Source organism: Colossoma macropomum, unplaced genomic scaffold (genome assembly GCF_904425465.1).
Source record: "Colossoma macropomum unplaced genomic scaffold, Colossoma_macropomum, whole genome shotgun sequence".
Classification (NCBI taxonomy): domain Eukaryota; kingdom Metazoa; phylum Chordata; class Actinopteri; order Characiformes; family Serrasalmidae; genus Colossoma; species Colossoma macropomum.
The window spans coordinates 11,597,535-11,620,491 of NW_023494803.1; the positions used below are offsets into that span (position 1 = coordinate 11,597,535).

Sequence of the window (22,957 nt, forward strand, 5' to 3'; positions counted from 1 at the left end):
TAAGTGCAGATCTTTATGTAAGATTCAAATAAATATCTATTAAATGCAACTGAACTTGAAGTCGAGTTAGAAGATTCTGTCAAATCTGTATCCTCAAGGCAAAACCTACACCTACTCCTAAACCTAACCCTAACCCTAATAATATTGTTGATAATCAACTGAACATCACCAGAAATTTTGTTAATGATTTAAGTATCTGTAGGTCAGGGGTCGACAACCTAAACATTAAGAAGAGCCATTTTGTCCTTTCAACAAAAAATCGAACCACCTTGGGAGACAACACAACATTTTATGTCCATTTTACAATCTTGGCTGTAAATGTGTCTCAGTATGTGCTAATGTGCTATTATAGGCTAAAGAATATAATGTAAATGAAAACACAGACTTACTTTGCTCTGCTTTAAGCTTTAGCTCAGCTGTAGCTGCTTTTCTCCCATCTCTGGCAGGAAACTTTTCCTCAAAAGTTGAACAGTTTCTCATAAAATGTCTCTCAACATTCGATTTGTTCGAGGCTGAAGTCGCTTCTCATTCCCCAGCTTCTTGTTCTGATTTTCCCGTTCCACCTTAAATGATGCCTGAGACGCCAGAATGTAACTGCTGCACTATTTAAAGTGGAACAGGAGAATTCAAACGAGAAGCTGGTGAATGAGAAAACAGCTTAGTCACTTTTTAGAGTTTGATAGTTTCTCTGTGCAAATTAAACGTATCAGGAAACCAGCTGAGAGCTTATAAACACAAACAGGTCCATTAGTTTCCAAATGATCAATGTTCGTCTTAAATCTTTCTCTTTGCCTTTTCTTTAGCTACTAGCTAGGCGAGATTGTTGTTGTTGCTATGGTGACCAGCAGTCTGCGTGCTGATCTTCAAGCTTAAAGTTTGGTAATTTAGCAGATATAGGCTTCATTAACTTAAGTGTTTAAGACCATTTATTCCTAAAACTGTGTTAGAGCGATCAGCAGAGCTTTATTTTACTACAAAAGAGGATCCTGCTGCGGAGCCGCGACAGGGAAGCAGAGGAGCCGCATGTTGCCGATCCCTGCTGTAGATCATCTATAGGGGACCATACAAATAAAGTGTGACCTCGTTTTTCTGTATGTGCAACCTACATGTCTCTGCTGTAAAATTAAAATGCAAGCTTTGTTTCCAGCATCTAAAGTTTCCAAACGATTCAGATAAAAGTAAATAAGTGCAAATGTCACATCTCCACTGTAACAGACTGAGGGGCGAGTTGAAACAGCCTCTATGATGTCTGATACAATTATATTATAGTTCTGTGTTGTTTGTACCAGATGTAGGAATACAGTCAGTGACAAGAGGCTGTAAAACACTAATTTATTTTTTAAACGACAAAGGAAAATATCAGCAATAAAACTGAAATATATCTATAGTACATTTCTGATGAATTTGTGAATAAAAAGTAGAAGTTTAAAAGTAGAAACGGAAATATCAGAGCAAAAACGTAATTTATATTTTTATACATTTTGCGTTAATAAGTTACTGACCTGTTTTGTATGCATATTAGGGGAGATAGAGTTCTCTCATTGTTTGCTTTGGGGGTCTTAAACAGGGGGTCGTAACAGTGTGTTAAACTAACCCCCCCCACCTCCGTGTGCAGGCTGTACTTGCTGACTAGCTCTCACTGCGAGCTGTTTATCTGCTTCTAAATGCGGCAATATTACAGACACCAAGAGGAAGATTAAAATAAATTGTGTGTTTGTGATCAGCCTTTCAGACGGAGGGTAAACTGTATCTGATTTTGGACTTCCTGCGTGGAGGAGATCTCTTCACTAGGCTTTCAAAAGAGGTACTGCACCAAAACAACAGAGTGAAACCAGAGATGGGAACTGAAGGCTGCCAGAATATATACTCAACAGCGATAATACTATATACTGTATTATACTTGTATCATATACTAATATACACTACGTTACATACTAATGCACAGTATATACACAGCACTTTACTAATACGTAGTATATCAGCTAAACTGTATACTAACATACAGTGCATACTCAAAATTTGGCTAATATTTACTATATAATATATTGTTGTACTGCATTATAGTATATACTAAAATATAATCAATACTGGACTATTATATACACTGTCATACACTAAGATATGATGTATGCTTCTGAAAATAACTCGCAGCTTCTGTGTGTGCGCGTGTGTGTGTGCGTGTGTGTGTGTGTGCGCGTGTGTGTGTGTGCGTGTGTGTGTGTGTGTGTGTGCGTGTGTGTTGTCAGGTGATGTTTACGGAGGAGGATGTGAAGTTTTACCTGGCTGAGTTAGCTCTGGGTCTGGATCACCTGCACAGCCTGGGCATCATCTACAGAGACCTCAAACCTGAGAAGTACTGAACTCGTTCGTTTATTCATTCATTCATTTTTTCATTCCTTCACTCACTTGTTCAGTCGCTCACTTGTTCACTCTCTTACTCACTCCCTCCCTCACTCACTCAATCGTGCACTTGCTCATTCATTTATTCACTCACTCACTCACTTTTCCACTCTCTTACTCACTCACTGAATTACACACCTATTCACTCTTTCACTCAGTCATTCTCTCTCCCTCTTTGTCTGACATTTTTGACTAAATGGGGGGAAAAATCTGTTCAGTTAAGTGAAGGTTAATTTGATGTGAGCAAATTGACTTACAGAATTACGAAAGCATCACTGAAACGATAAGAATGAGCATGCAGTGTATGTTTTGTATGTAAAAAATTGTATATATAAACAATAAAATGCAGTTGGAGTGAAACAACTGCATGAAGCTGTTTTACAAACATTGCAGTAAATTTCCTGTGGATAACAGTAGCTCACTGCTCTGTTTCAGTATACTGCTGGACGAAGAAGGACACATCAAACTCACAGGTAACCCACACACACCTGACTCTTAAAGTCAGGCCTCCAGTTCAGGCCTCTAGTGTCGAAACCTGATCAAACTAGAACAAAAAACAACTTTTTTGTTGCCCCTCTGGGAGTTTCTGATAAAGTCACTGCTAACGCTGGTTTACACTAACATTTTTTTGACCATTCTAGATTAAACACAGATATTTGAAGCTTGTATAGGACATTCAGTATGTTTTGTTTGAAGCTTGCATGTATCTGAGCTTGCATGTATCAGTTTTACAATGACTCAGTAAAGAACTGTAGTTCTGGCATAGATCTGCCGCCCCTGTTTTACATTCCTAACAACTAACCGGAACCTGCACAGACGATAGCTCATATTCACAGTCAGTGATGTGACAAGAACTTCCAGAAGGACCAGAGTGACTTTTTTTCTCTCTAAATTGGTCCCAAATCATGATTGGCTGATTCCTCTGTGAGTTCCTAATTATGTTGGTAGTTAATCTAACATGTAAGGCCTTCAGTCTAGCTCCTGAAGTTCTAACCAATGGGAGAGCTCGCTTGGCTGTATCTGCCTAGATATCACAGAGGGAACAATCCTGATTGGATAATTTTCTGTTTGGTGTTTTAAGATTTTAACCCTTTTGCTTCAGTATTACTACAATATTTACAGAGTTTAAATACTGTAAGCATGATGATTCACACACACACACACACACACACACACACACACACACACATTTTTTAAGCTGCTTATCCTTCTGGGTCATAGGGGGGAGCTGGAGCCTATCCCAGCAGTCATTGGGTGGAAGGCAGGATACACCCTGGAGAGGTCATGATGATTCAGTAAAATAAAAATGAATTAAAAAATAACAGAGGTGTCTGTGCTTTTTTTGTAGATTTCGGTCTGTGTAAGGAGGCCATAGATCACGAGAAGAAGGCATATTCGTTCTGTGGTACGGTGGAGTACATGGCCCCGGAGGTGGTCAACAGGCAGGGGCACATCCACAGCGCCGACTGGTGGTCATTCGGGGTACTGATGGTACGGAAGACTCTCTCTAGTTACACCGCTGGTCAAATTTTAGGGACACCTTTCCTGTTTTCATCTGACCTTTTCAAAATGCTGTACTTTGTGTGCTATGCACTGTTTGTGTTTGTTTTGTCAGTTTGAGATGCTGACGGGGTCTCTGCCGTTCCAAGGAAAGGACCGAAAGGAGACCATGAACCTGATCCTGAAGTAAGCACTGCACATTTGAAAGGACTGATTTTCCTGCATAAGATGTAAACAGTGTTGTTCAGAGTGGTTTGGTGTGAAACGCTCTGTTCTACAGAAACGTACGGAGTCAGAATTGTTCACAGTGGTGGTGATAGGAACCAGACGTCCACCTCTAAAAGCTCCCTCACAGAAAGTTACTACATGAAATGGTTATGAATTCACTGCTTGATGTCTGAGACACTGTTTTTCCACTATTTTCCATCATCAACATTCCATATAAAACTCAGAAGACATGTGTAGGTTCACTGGTGGTTTTGGACAGTAAATAAAATATCTATGTTTGTGTTGTAGTCATGGCGACCCCTGGTTCCTATCACCACCACTGTAAGCACTAAATTATGCAGAATTTTTTTTACCCACAAATCAAACTGAAAAATTAGGAAAAGTAATGTTGATAATTTGGAAGGTCAGATAATTACAATCCTAATGAGTGAAGAATTTATAAATCAATTAAAAATAACTAAATTATAAACATTTCAAGGACTGTAAATGAATGGGCTCTTATTATTCTATATGTTGCTTTACTTAATGTTTGTTTATCTTTTATTTGTTTATTTAGCTAATTTCTTATTTATTCTCCCTCTCTCTGTTTCTCTCTCTCTCTCTCTCTCTCTCTCTCTCTCTCTCTCTCTCTCTGGTAGAGCGAGGTTGGGTATGCCTCAGTTTCTCAGTGCTGAAGCTCAGAGTCTGCTGAGGGCACTATTTAAGAGAAATCCTATAAACAGACTCGGTAATTTAGCATCTGCACAGCACAACAGTTTGTACAGTACAAAGTTAACCTGTTACCAGAAATATGAATTTACTTTCTGAGGGTTTGTTTGTTTGTTTGTTGGTGTGCAGGTTCTGGGACAGATGGTGCTGAGGAGATCAAACGCCACGCCTTCTTCTCCACCATCGACTGGAATGTAAGATTGTACAGCTGTTCTCATCACCTCGTGATCCTGATTCAAAAATGACTAATAATAATAAATCCCTGTTTTAATCCAGTATGAATCTGGATTGTCTGTAGTTTTAACAAGTCGACTAAGTAATACTTTCAGAGTGAATAATCTCCTATAATTCATCAAACTCTGAGCACCTTCAGTAATAGTACACAGTTATGTTCAATTCTATTGTTAAAAGCTTGACGTCACCACAGTAACAGAACCCTTTTTGGTTTGCTATACAGAACCATGATGCATTCGCCACCAATCTAAAGAACGATGCATGAAGTAGTTCTATACAGAACTCATGGCTCTAAATAAAAACATTCCCTTTACTAAAGAACCCTTGAAGAACCATCTTTTTGAAGTGTGAAGTCCTGGACAAATAGACCTTACAGTAATGTAAAAACAAATCCTGGTATTCATCAGCACCAGTGTTTTTCTGATTTGGAGATGGGGCTAACCGCTAAAACGAAGCTCGACTCGACACAGTTCCTTTAGATCCTCAGATTCAACACAAGACAGCTGTAATCTACAACAGTCCTGCTGACGATCTAATTAGGAGGGACATTAATTATCTTAGAAGCTGCTCTTACAGAGCAGTGCCATTTTTGTCTAATTGGGCGACATTTGTTTGAGATTTACCCAGCTGTCGGCTTTCCCAAAATGCATTCGAGCCAGTTTAGAGTCCAATTTTTGCCTCATTTATTTTAGAACTGGAGCTGCGAGGCTAACGTTGCCAACAAACGCTAGAACGCAACAGTCACCAAAATGGCCCAAATCATTTCTGTAAAAATACATCATCAAAACTTCCCTGAACTCGCTTAAACCGCATCCTGGTCTTTATTAAAGTGTGCAGACAAGTCGATGTGGTTGGTATGACTCATTGTGAGCTACAGAGATGAATAGGTTGATGGGAGTTTTGGTGACGTGCTTTCACAGGAACGATTTGGGCTGTTTGGGTGACTATTGAGTTCTAGTGTTTGTTAGCAGGCCTCACTGTTTCAGTTCTAAACAAAGTTTGGACTTCAAACTCCAAACTTTGACTGATTGATGACGTTTAGGCGAGGCTACGTTCACACAGCAGGTAAAAGTGGCAAATGAACAATGCTTCACGTTGCTTCATGTGGCTCATCCAGAGGTAAACGATTATGACTGCCAACGAACGCCAGTCGCTCCCGGAGGGTTCAGCTTCATCTTCACAGCCTCGTTCTCCTACAGCCGCGTTTGGCCATTTCTTTTCGAAATCTCTTTGTACACAGAGCAGTTTTGGATTAGTCTCTTCTAAAGTTTTGTACAGAAACATCAGCCTAAATGTTTATGAGGTCTCAGCAGCAGGAAATTTTGATCACCGTTGAGTTGGATTGATAAGAGTCGCATGAATTCCGATCTAGCTGTTCAGACTGAGTGCCACTACTGCATATTGGATACGTATCAGATTTCAGTACCACCTATGAAAGGCTTTGTTCACACAGCAGGTAAAAGTGGCCCAAATCTTTTTCTTCATATGTGACACAGATGTGTTATCTGTGTGTCATTATGAACAGCAAAAAACACAGTGAATCTGACATTTTTAATTCAGATTTGAGACGCTTTCATATGTGATACTGAAATCCTATATGTATCTGATATGCAGCAATGCCACTCAGTTTGAACAGCCAGATTGGAATCCATACGACTTTTACGCCAGTCCAGCTCCACATTCGTCATAATTTCGTGCTGCTAAGATCTCATAAACATTTGAGCTGATGTTTCTGTATGAAAAATTGTACTGTGTTTAGCGTGAAGCAGCGTAGAGCGGTTTTTGTGCATGCAGGTCAGTTTAAGAGCTGATCTGTTCAGACTGATGTTGCATACAGATCACATTTAAAAGATATTGTGAACAGCCAAACACAAAAATCGGATTTGGGGAGAAAATCAGATTTGGGGCCTCTTTTACCTGCTGTGTAAATGCAGCCAAAGTGTCCGAAATCAGAATTAAAAATGTCAGATTTTGTGTGTTTGTTGCTGTTCATACTGATCTGTGTCACATATGAAGAGAAAGATCAGATTTGGGCCACTTTCACCTGCTGTGTGAACACAGCTTTAGTTGTCTAGAAGTTTTTCTTTTTCTCTGCTGAAGTGTAATCTTAATGGTGATGACCTGACCAATTACAGATGTTTAAAGAGCTTAAGTCATCTATTAAAAATCGGACAGGTTAAGAGGCAGCTGTAGACGTCTGAGAGAATATTCACCTCATTCTATTGTGTTTCAGAAACTGTTCCGTAGGGAGATTAAGCCTCCATTCAGGCCGGCCGTGGCTCGACCCGATGACACGTTCTACTTCGACTCTGAGTTCACCTCCCGCACGCCTAAAGGTGAGAGAACCCGACAAAACAATCATGAACAGAGGTTCTATTATAGAAACTCTCTTTTCTTCCTCACTGAAGATCTGACAGTCATGGTCAGGGCTTACGTTTAGGATAAAGTTTTTCACAAAGTTGTGTTGCAGAAGTAAAGCTTAACCACCTGGAGTCCACGAACTCACCCACATGTCAAATTCTCTGTCTCTATTTCTGTTTCTGTATCTGTGTGATGATCCAGTGCAGAAATACAGTTCAAACCCTTCCTGAATCTGTAGAGTCGCTCTTTTCATTCCATCTGATCGTGAGATCATACGTGACTCACATTCGGAGTTATGAGGCTATAAAGAGACACACGTCATCTGCCTCTCACTGTGTGGAACTGGTGGATTTGTGTGTCCGTCTACATTCTGTGTGACACTGACCGATGGACACTTAGGAAATCACTAAGGACTGACCCATCACACCGGAAACCCTTCATTCTTCATTCAGTGTGAAATGGCGTGCAGAGAGTTTACAGCTGCTGAAGTTGCTGCAGTGGTTTTGGAAAGTAGTGATGAAGATAACGGAGCATTTTGATGTGAAACATGAGTATCATGTTATACGAAGAGCCTTTAAAGGAGAGTTTAAGAAGATATGAACAAATCAGGAAAATACCCTCAGACCCCAGAGGGGTAATATAGGAATTATATCTTATCTTACTGGATCTTAGTTGTTAAAAAGTTAGGAAATCCTAAACTACTCAGTCGAGGTTGATCATCAGAACAGACTAAATAAAGCTAAAGTGCAATGAACTGGAGGTTGGAAGTCTGAAAAAGTTGAGAAGAGTGTGTGCTGTTTGAAAGGGCGGTGGTCACTGTTCCCCAGTTTCAGTTTCCATTAACTATTTAAACCCAAGACACTAATAGAGATAGTAATAAGCTAAATATAACAGAATCATCATTTATAGAGTGCTTTCTATTGGGAGGACTCTGTTTGCTTGTCATGTACCGGCTGCGTTTTTGAGCTCAAAATGAGCTAAAATTGTCACCACCGAAACAGTCACTAGTGAAACAGTTGGTAAAGTTTGGGTAGAGTTATGACAAAATGGAATTTTAGGTTTAATAAAGTTTAGTTTTAATAAAGTAAACATAATTAAGGTAGAGAGTCACTCAAAGCAAAAGGATTTTGAGTCCAAGATCAGTTGAAAGTCTCAAATGTGTTTCAGCTCTGACTTTAAACCAGTTCAGTAGAATGTATTCCATGTATGAATAAGTACTCTTATTTTTTTCTTCTTTAATTTTGATTAATGTTTGTTCTTTTAAATTGTGATATTAATTACCGTACTGTGTTGTTAGACTCCCCCGGTGTTCCCCCGAGTGCTGGCGCTCATCAGCTGTTCCGTGGCTTTAGTTTCGTCGCCCCGGCGATGCTGGAGGAGGAGGGAGCTGAGGAGACGGTCCAGGCACCCCCCCACCCTGTGGTGCAGGTCAGTGGACAGTGGCCTGTCAATCATCAACTCCGCCCCTGTACTCATTTGGCTGCTTTTTGAGTTTTAGGTTGAAGTGATAGTTCTGCGAAAAATCAAATATGCTGTACTGTACAAATACGTACAGTAATATTCCCCTCGATCCCCAAATGTAATCAATCAGCTAAGACATGTTTGGAGTTTTGAGTTGAGGATGCTTATCCAGAGCGACTTACAATTTGATCGTTTTAGGCCAAGGTAGTGTTAGGAGTCTTGCCCAAGGACTCTTATTGGTATAGCGTAGGGTGCTTACCCAGATGGAGATTGAACCCCAGTTTACAGCGTAGAAGGCAGAGGTGTTACCCACTACGCTATACCAACCAACCAAAACTTCATGCAGATTACCTGAGCGACGACCAATCAGGCTGTCGATGTGTGGCGTGGTAACTGATTGTGTCGCCTGCTATCACACAGTGAGATTTAACACCGACACACACACAGAGTGGGAGATATAACATAAGCATATTGATATAAGCTTCATTATAACATTTGATGACTCTTTTTAGGTTTTACAGTATTAAGCTGCTGGGGCTCAGAACTGACCTATAACGCTGCATAGTTTGGAAAGTTGTATTATTATTATTATTGTTGTTGTTGTTTTTAGCAGTTGCAATCCTAAAATCAGGAGGTGCTGCAGCCCCGTCAGCACCCCCACTTCTTGCGTCCCTGGTATCTAAAGTTTGCTTCTTTAGTTTTAGCACTGGAGCTATGAGGCTAATGAAGCCAACAAGTAATAGAAGTTAATACTCCACTAATTATGGTGCTAATTCCAGGCCTAAATCATACATTTGCCTCAAATCATGTGAGATGCTCAGTAAACTCTAACAGAGAAGACGTCTAGTGAATCCTGCCGTCCTGAAGCCTGAATGTTTTGGTATTATTGTTATATACTGCGTCATACAGTGTTAGAAACCACATAAACAGGTCTAATAGAGATTTACTGAACTCAGTATGAATTGATCGGCTTCAGTTGATTTTCTGAGTGAAAATAAGTTAACGCCCCCTTCACAGGGAACTTAACTATGGCATTTGTATTCAAATTTTGATGCACAATTTCTATTGATTTGCTAAATTTAACATTTGCAATAAAAATAAAACATAATTATTGCACAGGCCATATTTAATGCTTTCATTTTTCTCCCAGTGTGTTAAATTCAGCAAATAAATAAATAGATTGAAGTCTGTAGATGATGTTATTTTCACTTAGACAATCCACAAATCCACAGCTGGATACAATGATAATTGTATAAACTGTATTTTAAGGATCTTACTTGACCTGATGAGACTGTGACAGATTCTGCTGTTTCTCTGTCACTTCAGAAAGGCATGAAGGTGCAGTTACTGTCACTGACCACTAGACGGAGTGCAGGAACATGTTCTTCCATCACTGTAAATTATGCAAAAACATTTTAGAGTGGATCAGAGTGAAAGGCTGAGAGCTTAATGAGCAGAGAGTGGTGGCTGTGTTCCAGATAAGTGGTTCTAATCTGGTGTTATTTGCTGCTCTCTGCCCTGTTTATGCGTCATTAGTGATATTATTGTTCTCTTTAATCTGGACTGTTCTGTTCTGTACTGAGAACATCCCACGCTGTGTTTTTGTGTTTGGTGGACACGTGCCGGTCTATGTAAAGAGTGCAGGACTGTGGGCCTCCAGGACCAGGGTTGAGAAACGGTGCACTGGCCCTTAGAACTCTAGAATTTTGGGGAATTTTTTTGGCATTTTGGGTCAATTCAAATTACAATTGCAATTTTAAAGTATTTACATGTGACAGTCACACATGCAATATGTTGTTTTTTTCAGGGGACCCTGGGCTACTCAGATATGCCATTGTTTGACATGTAAATGCTAACAGAAATTTGATATCTTTATGAATTTGGTTAATTTTTGACGGACTTTACTGGTAATTGTGAATTGAGTTGTACATTTAATATCAGATATTTTTAATACTCAAAATCAATGTAAACTGAAAGACAGAGCTAGATATTATTAATTTTCTAATCATTTATTATAATAAGTGTATAATTAATAATAATGGGTGATTTTGGAGCTGGATTGCTGGGTGATCGATAGTCACAGGTGGATGAATTCACTCTGGATGGTGAGGCCAGAGTCTGAGGAGTGATCTGATGTATGAATCATGTCGCTGTTTTAACCCTTTATTGGAATATGAAGGCCAAAAAGCAGAGCAATAATAACAGGATTTTGGGTGAATTTCCAAGCCGATTTACTCACTGATGCTGACATCACAGCCTGATGAACGACACACTAGCTAGCTGGGGCAGGTCTGCTGATATGTGTATCATGACTGTTGCTTAAACCGTTCTGAAGTTATGAAGACTAGAAGCTACCTATGCAGACTTAGGGTCCTAGAAATGTAGCCTGAACCTATTTCATTACACTGTACATGTATATGTATAATGAAAGTGAAGTTGCATTGAACTGATTGTGCTCTGGGTCTGGATTTAGTAGAGTTTAGCAGTAATACTGCTGATTTTTGGGAAAAAATAAAAACTAAAATATGAAATGTGCCAGAACTTTTGCACAGGCCTTGTTTTATGTTTTAACTTTTTTATTTTTGCTAAATTCAGCAAATAAACAGTAATTGTGTATTAAAATGTGCAGAAGCGTGTTCTCTGTAGAGCATGTGCAACTTATTTACACTTAGGTAATCAACAACAGCATGGAATTTGAAATGTTTGTGTTTTGAAACAGTGTATTGTGAATTATTAACATATATTTTTGTTTGTTTGAGCAGCAGCTGCACGGTAAGAGCATCGTGTTTAGCGACGGTTACGTGCTGAAGGAGGATATCGGCATGGGGTCGTTTTCAGTGTGCAAGCGCTGCATCCACAAAGCCACCAACACCGAATACGCAGTGAAGGTCTGTACACACACACACACACACACACACACACACACTGATGTTCCCCTTGCTGATGTTACCCATACAGAAATCTGATATATGGCAACATATGGACTTCAAATATATGATGTATATTAACATAGATGGATGTCCTTTATATCCAACTTATACATGCCTCATATGGACACGCACTGATCAGCCACAACATTCCTTGTTTCTACACTCACTGTCCATTTTATCAGCTCTACTGACCATATAGTTTCACTTTGTGCTTCTACAGTTACAGACTGTAGTCCATCTGTTTCGCCATACTTTGTTACCCTGTTCTTCAAAGGTCAGGACCCCCACAGAGCAGGTATTATTTGGGTGGTGGTCATTCTCTGCACTGCAGTAACACTGATGTGGTGGTGGTGTGGTGGTAGTGTGTTAGTGTGTGTTGCGCTGGTGCGAGTGGATCAGACACAGCAGTGCTGCTGGAGTTGTTAAACACCTCAGTGTCGCTGCTGGACTGAGAACCAAAAACATCCAGCCAACCATGTCCTGTGGCCACTGATGATGGACTAGAGGATGACCAACACAAACTGTGCGGCAGCAGATGAGCTATCGTCTCTACAAGGTGGACTGACAAGGTAGGAGTGTCTAGTAGAGTAGACAGTGAGTGGACACAGTGTTTAAAAACTCCAGCAGCACTGCTGATCCACTCGTACCAGCACAACACACACTACATCAGTGTCACTGCAGTGCTGAGAATGACCCACCAACCCAAATAATACCTGCTCTATGAGGGTCCTGTGGGGGGGTCCACAGGGTAACAAAGTATGAAGAGAAATGGATGTATGTCGGGTCTGGTCTCAGTTCAGGTTCAGGTTTAGCAGAACCGTCCAGGTCGGGTTTCGGCTTTCATACCTGCATAACTCTTAATTTGCACACATTACACAATATAGGCAAAATAATACTATACTTACTTAAAATGATATTTCTGCATATTGCAGTTAGAATACATCCTTCAGCATATTATAAACATATTGGTGAATCAATAATATGTCATTATTTTAACCAAAATAACTGAATTGGATGACCTCAATGCCCTGATTCATCAAAACACCCACAGAGCTTTATCTGGAGCTGTGATTGGTCAGGATGCGCACAGCATACAGTAAACAACACTGTGATTTGTTAGAGAGCTCATTTAACTTCTGTGATATAAGGATTGCAATGTAGAATATCAAGATATTGATTTCATTGAATGATATCCTGAGAACGTGTTACATATAATATATACACTTAATATATTATACACGCTATATGTATATCTATTTAAAACACATATCTTTTGGTGATTTATACATTTTTTTCATTATACATATTATACATCATACAGTTTCTCTGTACATTTAGGTGATTATAAGTTGATATTTATTAATATGATTGTTAATTAATAGTTGATTGACAGTATGATTGTTGTGTGCTCATAATATTGGTCATTAATAATACATGATTTATCTTAAGATTGTTGATTATTATTTATAGATGATTGTCACTAGATATGACTTGTGTTTATAAATAATAATAGATCTAATTTGTGTTTTTGTTATTAAGATTATTGACACGATTTGTATTGGTAGGTCATTGATAAGACGAGCACTGATCCTTCTGAAGAGATTGAGATTCTGCTGCGGTACGGCCAGCATCCCAACATCATCACCCTGAAAGATGTATGTATAAACAAACAAACATCAAACAAATAAACAACACAGCCCCATCAGTATTTTAAACAAATAAACATCAAATAAACAGACACCACCAGCACTGTGTGGAAGAATAACTGGCCTTAAAGTGATAATTTGTGTGTGTGTGTGTGTGTGTGTGTGTGCGTTTGTCCAGGTGTATGATAACGGTAAGAAGGTGTATCTGGTGACGGAGCTGATGCGGGGCGGAGAGCTGCTGGACCGAATCCTCAAACAGAAGTTCTTCTCTGAGCGAGAGGCCAGCGCTGTTCTTCACACCATCACCAAAACTGTGGAGTACCTGCACTGTCAGGGGGTAAACACTTGTACTTGTACTTTTTACTCAGTTACATTTCCAAGATAAAAACATATTCATTTCCAGGATAAAATACTTTTCACTCCTTACATTTTAATTAGAGGAGAATTCCACCAATTTGTCGAAATTCCTGCGTAATTCAGTCCTTAAGATGTAAACAGAGTGGTTCAGAGGGGTTTTATATGGAATGTTGATGATGGGACAATAGTGAGTAGAAAATCTGAAATAATCAGTTTTCTTTGGGGACTATTTTGCCTCACAGCGCCCTGCATGTGTCCCTCCACCATGATTGGATTAAAATAAATAGGTTAACAAGACGTTTAAGACCAAAATCACAAAATCACTGTAAAACAATGCGTCAGACATCAGGCAGTGAATTCATAACCATTTCATGTAACTTTCTGTGAGGGAGCTGTCGTGATTCCTGCCGCCTCTAAACACCGTCTGACGTTATATTGAGTCAGTTATTCCACCGGGCAGGAAAAATTATACTGACCAATAATATAATTTCTCTCCTCTCCCCTCACCCTGACCAATCATCAGTCAGAACAGGAGTGAGAGAGTTTAGATATCTGGAAGAATCTGCGCTGTTTTCTGAAGTTTTCTGTTGTGCTGAGAGGCTGGGAGGATCAGCTGATGATGAAGCTCACAGTCCATCTCTTGCTCAAACATTAGCTGATTACACTCGTCCACAGATTCATTTACCTGAAGTTTTTTCTCTCTTGCTTTTGCTGTGTTGGATTGTGATGGAGCCTGTGTGTACGCATGTCTGATCCTCCCTTTTCTCATCTGTAGGTGGTGCACAGAGACCTGAAGCCCAGTAACATCCTATACGTGGATGAATCTGGCAACCCAGAGTCTTTGCGGATCTGTGACTTCGGTTTTGCTAAGCAGCTTCGTGCCGATAACGGTCTGCTGATGACCCCCTGCTACACCGCTAACTTCGTTGCTCCAGAGGTCCAGACACTCTTTCTTCTCTTTAACCCCTTAAACTGCAGACTTATTATTCACTTATTAATTACAAAACACCAGTGACCTTTCAACCCCCCCCCCACCTTCTCCGCTCTTCTTCAGGGTTCTGGGTTAATGTGGTGTGTAACGTAATATTAGCTAGACTAGCATTGGTGTTGGCTGAATTAATAGCTAGCTATTTAGGTGTCTAGCTTAGCTCTGTTAGTTAAGCTGGTTAGCTGCAGTCATTAGCTAGAACAAAACTGTCAGCTAACTAGCATTTGCAAGTCTATTGTTACCTATTGGAAATATGAAAGTGGCTTAAAGCCGTGGCTGCGGTTTATACTGACATCACGGCGCATAACTTTAATCTAACACTACTGATAAACAAATAAAATATCACATGATAAGTACTCATTTATTTTTCTGTAATTTGATTTGTGTTGCTCTTGAATTTTAATATGTATTATTCAGAAATTACTATGAATTACTACATATCTACTATGAATTATTTAAGAACTACTATAAATTATCCAGTGTCTACTATGAATTATTCAGTATCTACTATCAATTATTCAGTATCTACTATCAATTGTTTAGGAACTACTATAAATTTTTAAGTATCTACTATGAAATATTCAGTATCTACTATGAATTATACAGCATCTACTATGAATTATACAGTATCTGCTATGAATTATTCAGGAACTACTATAAATCATTCAGCATCTACTATAAATGAATGTTTTTACTTTAAGTTATTTAGTAACTAATGACTTATTTAGTAATGATTTTTTTTAGCATCTATGGAATATTTAGTAAGTACTATGAAACTGATATGTAAGGTACGTTATGAGAGTGAGGAACTGAAGTGTTTAAGAGATTTAGCTTTTTTTTTTTTGGATTTGGCTTTGATTTAGCAGTGACCATCTGGCTGTGTAGAAAGGCAGGAGCCTCAAATTAGGATGTGTAATGTTGCATAACGTTGCATAACGCTGTGTGTGTGTTTGTGTATTGTAGGTGCTGAAGAGGCAAGGCTATGATGAAGGCTGTGATATCTGGAGTTTGGGAGTTCTGCTGTACACGATGTTAGCGGGGTCTGTACACTCCTCACACACTGCAGAATGCACATCGCAATACAGACATGACGTGATCAATCACTGTTAATTCAGTTTATATTAGAAAAAAACTGATTCATCTTCCATGTGGTTGGTCTGAAACAAATGAGTTTTGATTTTATGAATAGTGTAGTTATTTAATTATGCTGCATGTGAACACATGGCACTCACCTCTCGCTCTCGCTCTTTTTCAGTTTCACTCCCTTTGCTAACGGTCCGGAGGACACTCCAGAGGAGATCCTGAGCCGGATAGGGAGCGGACGCTTCACTCTGACCGGGGGCAACTGGGACGCAGTGTCGGACGCAGCCAAGGTCAGACATACGCCTTAATCACTGTCTTTCACACACACACATACATTTGAATCTCTCTCTACTGTGTCTGTTTTCTGTGCGTGACTATACTCTCTCTCTCTCTCTCTCTCTCTCTCTCTCTCTCTCACTCTCACTCTCTCTCTCTCTCTCTCTCTCTCTCTCTCTCTCTCTCTCTCTCTCTCTGTAGGATCTGGTCTCGAAAATGCTCCATGTGGATCCTCATCAAAGGCTAACGGCTAAGCAGGTGCTCAAACACCCCTGGATCATGCACAGAGACCAACTGCCCAACAGCCAGCTGCAGCACCAGGATGCACAGCTGGTGAAGGTAATGCTACCCAAACCCCTGCTGAGGCCTGCACACGGCCAAATTTGGCGGCTTAATCAGTAACCAGTAACAATGCATGTCCCTATCCAGTTTATTTACCCCCAATTTAATACTGAGTATTGGCTGCTGTTGATATTTGTATTAATGTAAGTAAAATCACTTCATTTTTAGCTGCCTGACCCCTAACCCTTGCTGCCTAAGCCCTTAACCTTGTTGCCTAAGCCCTTAGCCTTGCTGTTAAACCCCATCCTTCCTACCTAACCCCTAACTCTAGCTGACTTTCCCCTAACTGCCTAACCTTAAGCACTAACTCTACCTACCTAAGCACTAATACTACATGCTTATCCCCTAACTGCCTAACAGTAAGCTCATACTCTAGCTGACTGATTTCTGGTGCCTATCTTTGAGCACATACTCTAGCTGCCTAAGCGTAATCCCTAAGTCTAACTGCCTAACCCTGAACTCTAGCTGCCTGGCCCCTAACTGCCTGGTTGGCTAAGCCCTTAACCTGGCTACTAAACCCTACCCATAGCTACCTAACCCCTAACTCTAGCTGCCTGACCCCTAACATTGTCTGCCTAACCCCTAAATCTAGCTACCTAACCCCTAACTCCAGCTGCCTAGCTGTGTAAGCCCTTAACCTAGCTGCTAAACCCTACCCATAGCAACCTGACCCCTAACACTAGCTGCCTAAGCCTGAACCCTTGCTGCCTGACCCAGAACCCTTGCTGCCTGACCCATAGCCCTAGCTGCGTAAGCCTGAACGCTTGCTGCCTGACCCATAACCCTAGCTGCCTAACCTTAACCACTAGTTCCCTAAACCCTCAACCTAGCAGCTAAACCTTACCCATGGCTACTTAACCCCTAAACCTCACAGCCTATCCCCTAAGTGCCCACCCTTTACCACTAACTCTAGCTGCCTACGCCTGAGCCGTAGCTGACTAACCGCTAAACCCATAGCTTCCTAAGCTCTAAGCCTAGCTGCTAAACCCCTAATGTTAGCTGCTAACCCTTCTTACCCTTTTTTCAGTCTCTGAATACAGATGAAGTGCTCATTCATGTTTATTTTAGTGGAACGTCTGAGAGTCAGAGTTAAAGGTAAAAGTTACATCATGTTGTCATACATTATTTACGCATATTATCAATAATATATAACCTTTCTCTTTCTCAGGGAGCGATGGCTGCCACCTACTCCGCTCTGAAGAGTTCCCAGCCCACCCCCGAACTCAAACCCATCGAGTCTTCGTTCCTCGCCCAGAGACGCGTCAAAAAACTGCCCTCCACCTCTCTGTAGAGAGAGAGTACGAGAGAGAGCGGGGTAGAGCGGGACGTAAAAGAAGAAAAGCAGTACTGTAATGGAGACACAGTGCGAAGCTGTGTGGACTGAAAACGCTCTTCACCTTCAGCGGGCTCGTGGAGGTTACACACGCTGTCAGTCAGAGCAGACGGTGGATGTGATTGGCAGATGGGGGTCGGGGGTCGAAATGCTGGAATTTAATGCGCCAGAGGAGTGTGTGTATGTGTGTGTGTGAGGCTCCTGATAGAAAGCGGACATTTGTGATCCTCGTTTTCCAGCCTTCGACGCTGCTGTATTCGAATATAGTTCAGTTCATTGTTGCGAGAAGATTATTTGTCTGCTTTTTTTTGTTTGCTTTGTTTAATAAACCTCTGAAGTTGTGCGTCGTTGTGTAGTTTGTCATCATGCCCATATCAGGAAACCCAGGCCTGAGCTGTTTTTCTCCATGAGGAAAATGGACATCAGTTTTGAAAATCACTGCTGGCATAAACTAAAATGTTGTGAAGCTGATAAGTTCTGCCGTATGTACCTTTTTCCTCCAAACATTGCTGGATCCTCTGAATAACAAGGTTATTAAGGAGCCAAAATACAAATAATGCTGCATGCTAATGCTGCTGTGCACTGAATGGACCGAATGGATCATAGGACTGACCTCACCAAAATATGTCACACAAACCAGCAGGCTTTGTCCAGTGTGGTAGTTTCGAGAGTTCGTGCAGTTTGAGTAGCTGGTTCTGATGTGTAACAGTGTTGACATTTAACAGCGGACTTACTTTCATGCATCATTTCAGTGCGCAGCTTTCTTGTAGCATGAATGTTGCATTATTTGTATATTGATTGCTAAACAACATCGCAATTCAAAGTAGCCAGAACAAAAAAAAAAGAAAGTATCGTCAACAAAAGAGCAATATTGGCAATTTTCCGAAACCGCCATTCATTTTTCCCTTAGCGGAAAACAGCTTAGACCCGAAACTCCTAATATGGGGATGACACCGACTACAGAATGATGCACGATTTCAGAGGTCTTGTTCACTCCAGGCTCCGCCCACAAATGTTTTTTCCGTACCTACTGTTGTTAGGTTGGACAAGCTTTACAGAATGCAGGTAGAAATCCCATTAAACCTAATGTGAAACTGTAGAACAGACTCAGTTTATATCACAATACCTACATTTAGAGTCAAAATACAGAAATTCGAATTTGTATGTGGGTGAAAGGTCACACTGTTAGGCCAGATTGGGTGTTGTTTATGTGTTGCTGAGTTAAGCTAACGGGGTGAACCTGCCTAGTTTTGTTCAGCAACACCAACTTCTTAAGCATCCTAAACTGGAAGCTCAGCTTCATTTATACCTGTAAAAAAGTTTTAAAAGCTTTAAAAAGCTTTGAAAGCTTGTCCAATGGCACAACGGAAGCTATAAAAGAACAACTTTGTGGGCGGAGCCTGGAGAAGAAAATTGCCAAATCAGGTCACTCACAGAGAGACTGTAATTGCTAATGTTTGGGAGCTTCCTCCTGGGCTACTTTGACCATCTGAAGGGCCCTGAACTTGAGAACTTTTTCATATGGATCTAAACGCATGTGGTCATGTGGACAGATGCATTGCGGGTGATGGGACTGTTTCTATTGCATGGATTCCGATTCGCTCAGTGCCGTGTTGTCGCTTCGCCTTGCTGCAGGTCGCCCCGAAATGTTTCCGAGCTTTTTTTGTCATCCAGACAGACAAAGAAGAAAAAGATGAAGATGGCGATGTATTAAAACCTCCAAAGCTCTGTAGTGGCATGCTTTCGGTCTTGTGTTTTGCGAAGCCGTGACTTTTTCTGGATATTGAATGCCGTCTCCTGTGTTTGTTTTTCACCGTTTGATTGTTTATAGTTCTGCTGTTTTTTTTTTCTTTGTTTCCGTTCGTTCTGTTAAAGAAAAGTAAAGTCATTTTATAAAAGGCATGCTGAACACGATTGAGATAAAGCTAAGAGCTGGAGAAATAACCGCAGGTCTTTGTGGGTATTTGTGCTTTTCTGTTGTTTTTTTTTTTACGACTTGTTCGTTCTTTTGTTCAGATGAAAGTATATTGATTGGAATGTTTCGCTGTTGCGCACTCTTTTCCCTCTGAGTCAAACAGAACTCCTTTCTATCGCTAATCAATGAACCGGACGTCTGACTGTCTGAGAGATGAGCCACAAAAATCCATCTTGATTCGCAGAGCAAGCTTATGCTCCATTCTGGAAAACATCTCACGAACATCTCCCACCCTTCCAGCACCAAAAACCTCTCCATTTGGGTGTAAACACATTTTAAGCGCTGTAATTCAGATATTTTACAATAATAAACCTAAATTAGCCAATAAATATTAGATGTTAAGATCCCCTACACTTCTAAATGTAGAAGTGTGAGTCATTTCTAAATGACTCTGTCATGATTCTTTACTGAATCACCATGAAATGGCTTATAAGTTACTTAATTACTGAATCACTCTTTAAAGACTCAATTTAATAACTAAATTGCTATGGCAAAAATGGCATATAGTTATTTTAATTACTGAATCACTCCTAAATGAATTAGTTGTATTACTGAATCACTATAAAATGTCTTAGTTTAACTATGAAATGGCTCTTTTTATATAGTGAGTTACTATCAAATGGTTCCCTGAATCACTCCTAAATTAATGATTAATTAATTATTGAATCACTGTTACATGGCTCAGTTTGATTTAAGCACTGAATCATTCCTAAATTACTCAGTCTCACTGTCTCAGTCCTAAATGAATCATGTTAATTACTGATTCACCCCTAAATGACTCTGTTTCTTTAATTACTAAATTAAATTAAATTAAATGTTACCCGGCTTGGTTTGTTTTATACACTGAATCACTCTTGAATGGCTAAGTTTATGTACTGAATCACTTCTAAATTGCCCAGTCTCATTACGGTCTCACTCACAAATTACCCATGTTAATTACTGATTCACTCCTAAATGACTCAGTTTCAGTAGTTACTAAATCACTATTACATGGCTCAGATTATTTTAAGCACTGAATCGCTCTTGAGTGACTGAGTTTATTTGCTGAATCACTATCAAAGAGTTTACAACTGATCCTGAACTGGTCCTGAATTCCTGAAATGACTCATTTTAATTACTGATTCACCCCTATTTTTCATGCTGTATTAAGTGAAATCAGAATCAGCACTTATTCGTGATGAAGACCTGATGTCCCTACGATTAAAATCGTCTTTAAATGAGAGAGTGACGTGCAGCTTCAGATTGTTTTTGGGGGCAGAAAAAGATTGTGAATCTTCTTTGTACTGTATATGTTGATAAAGTATAATATATATCTATTTTCCTGTATGTAAATGGTGAGTTTTTTCGTTTCTCAAGTTTTCTTTCCTCCTCTTTGCTTCTCAGAGACTCGACACAATGTGGCACTTCTTTTCTTCTTTGCCTCTGTGAAAAAAAAAACAAAACAAAAAGAAAATATGAAAAATTCCCTTCTGTTTTCTTTTTCTTTAAAGGAATAATCCGGAGTTTTTCTGTCTCACTTGTAATAGAAGCCAATGGGCAGTTGCTGAATTCTGTCAGTTAATATTTTAAATGTGACCATAATATGAATTTAAAACATCAATCCAAAACATCAGAGTTTAGTTCCGGTTACTTTCACTCTTCAGAAGGTTTTTTGGTATCCATGGTGAGCCTGTGAAAACTCTGCCCACAGCTGCACTGGTTTCAAGTATGTCCCTTGTCCATACAGTCCATGTGTAGAAAACAGCTTGTTTTGAATTTCCCTTCTTTGTGATGTCACAAATAACAACATATTTACATATATCCGCCTATTCCAGCCTTTCAGCCCTGCCAACTAATGCTGACATTATAAGGAGTGTTTCAGCACAGACTGCTTTCTGCATGAGGTGCAATACTGGGCAGCCAATTAGAACAGAGCTCATTTGCATATGTCAGTATTAAAGGCACAGTAACAAAAACTGCCTGTTTATTTCTAAGGGATAAAGAAAAGCTGTCCAGGCTGAAACACTCGTTATTATGTTGGCGTAACACTGCATGTGCTGCGAAAAACAGCCTGTTTTGAATTTGCCTTCTTTGTGATGTCAGAAATACCAATATGTACATATATCCGCCTATTCAACAGTTTTGCCTTGCCCACTCACTCAGACTCAGACTGCTTTTTCAATTAGGCCTGCTGCAGGGCAGCCAATCAGAACAGAGCTAATTTGCATAAATAGGTCTTAAAGGCATGGTAACAACAACGGACTCTACGAGTTAAAGAGGTTGGACAATGGTCATGTAAAATGCACATGTAAAACCACACGTAATATGTGTAATAAGAAACAATAAACAAAGAAGGAAATTGTAAAATACAGGCTCTTTAATTTACACTTACAGCGTAAAAACTCATCGCCCATTGACTTCTATTGTAATTGTGTTTCTGTAAAGAAAGCTGGAGTACCCCTTTAATGAAAAGAAGGCGGAGCTTTATTTGGTGCGGGTTTGGGCCGATGATGTGTTAATGCAAACAGATGTTCATGTTTTTCTCTCCTATTGCTGCCATGTAGCTCATGGTTTGCGTTGTGCCTGACTGATTGTTGGTTTGACGGGGCAGGGGGGTGGATTAGGGCTGAGGTGTGTGTGTGGCTGGGATGAGAGTGTGTGTTTGATTCCTGATGCCTTTATATTAAAACAAACCCAGTTTCTCTGCCCTCAGCTGCTTCTCTGTCTCTGTTTCTGCTTCTGTCCAATTTCAGCGTATTTCTGAGCCTCAGTGCTGCTCACACTGATGTTCTCCCTGATGTTCACCCTGATGTTTGCACTGAGATGTGGGTTTATTAGGCTGGTGGCTTTACACAGTGAAACTTTCATGCAACTTTAGTTGCTTGAACCCTGCATGAAACTAAATTGCACTTGAGTTGCATAAGGCAAAGCATCCTGGAAGATGGGTGGGTGGGTCATACTGAAAAGCGCCTGCAACATGCAACAGTTGCAAGCGTCTCAACTTCTTGCAACACGTTTCAGGAAACAGAAAAAAAGCATCACCTAATCACGTCAAACAATATACTTTCAAACTGTTGATCGCGCCAGATCAACGAACAGGAAAACGAAACAGAAGATGGTTTGTTGGGCGTTTGAAAATGAGATCCTCCTGACTGA

General features: G+C 40.1%; 1 protein-coding gene across 7 annotated transcripts in view; it reads left to right on the forward strand.

Annotated features, from left to right (window-relative positions):
• Nucleotides 1-22,513, forward strand: part of rps6ka1 (ribosomal protein S6 kinase a, polypeptide 1) — a 105,975-nt gene extending 83,462 nt beyond the window's left edge. For all 7 annotated transcript variants that reach the window (XM_036592579.1, XM_036592580.1, XM_036592582.1 and 4 more), the window contains 17 exons: nucleotides 1,725-1,804; nucleotides 2,247-2,353; nucleotides 2,836-2,873; nucleotides 3,749-3,891; nucleotides 4,016-4,086; nucleotides 4,767-4,855; nucleotides 4,966-5,030; nucleotides 7,304-7,406; nucleotides 8,729-8,859; nucleotides 11,655-11,780; nucleotides 13,388-13,477; nucleotides 13,647-13,805; nucleotides 14,601-14,762; nucleotides 15,777-15,853; nucleotides 16,069-16,186; nucleotides 16,374-16,511; nucleotides 17,683-22,513. In XM_036592579.1, coding sequence (XP_036448472.1) covers nucleotides 1,725-1,804; nucleotides 2,247-2,353; nucleotides 2,836-2,873; nucleotides 3,749-3,891; nucleotides 4,016-4,086; nucleotides 4,767-4,855; nucleotides 4,966-5,030; nucleotides 7,304-7,406; nucleotides 8,729-8,859; nucleotides 11,655-11,780; nucleotides 13,388-13,477; nucleotides 13,647-13,805; nucleotides 14,601-14,762; nucleotides 15,777-15,853; nucleotides 16,069-16,186; nucleotides 16,374-16,511; nucleotides 17,683-17,805 — 1,820 coding nt within the window. In that variant the 3' untranslated portion in view covers nucleotides 17,806-22,513. The remainder of the gene's footprint in view (nucleotides 1-1,724; nucleotides 1,805-2,246; nucleotides 2,354-2,835; nucleotides 2,874-3,748; nucleotides 3,892-4,015; nucleotides 4,087-4,766; nucleotides 4,856-4,965; nucleotides 5,031-7,303; nucleotides 7,407-8,728; nucleotides 8,860-11,654; nucleotides 11,781-13,387; nucleotides 13,478-13,646; nucleotides 13,806-14,600; nucleotides 14,763-15,776; nucleotides 15,854-16,068; nucleotides 16,187-16,373; nucleotides 16,512-17,682) is intronic.
• Nucleotides 22,514-22,957: the final 444 nt, after the last annotated feature.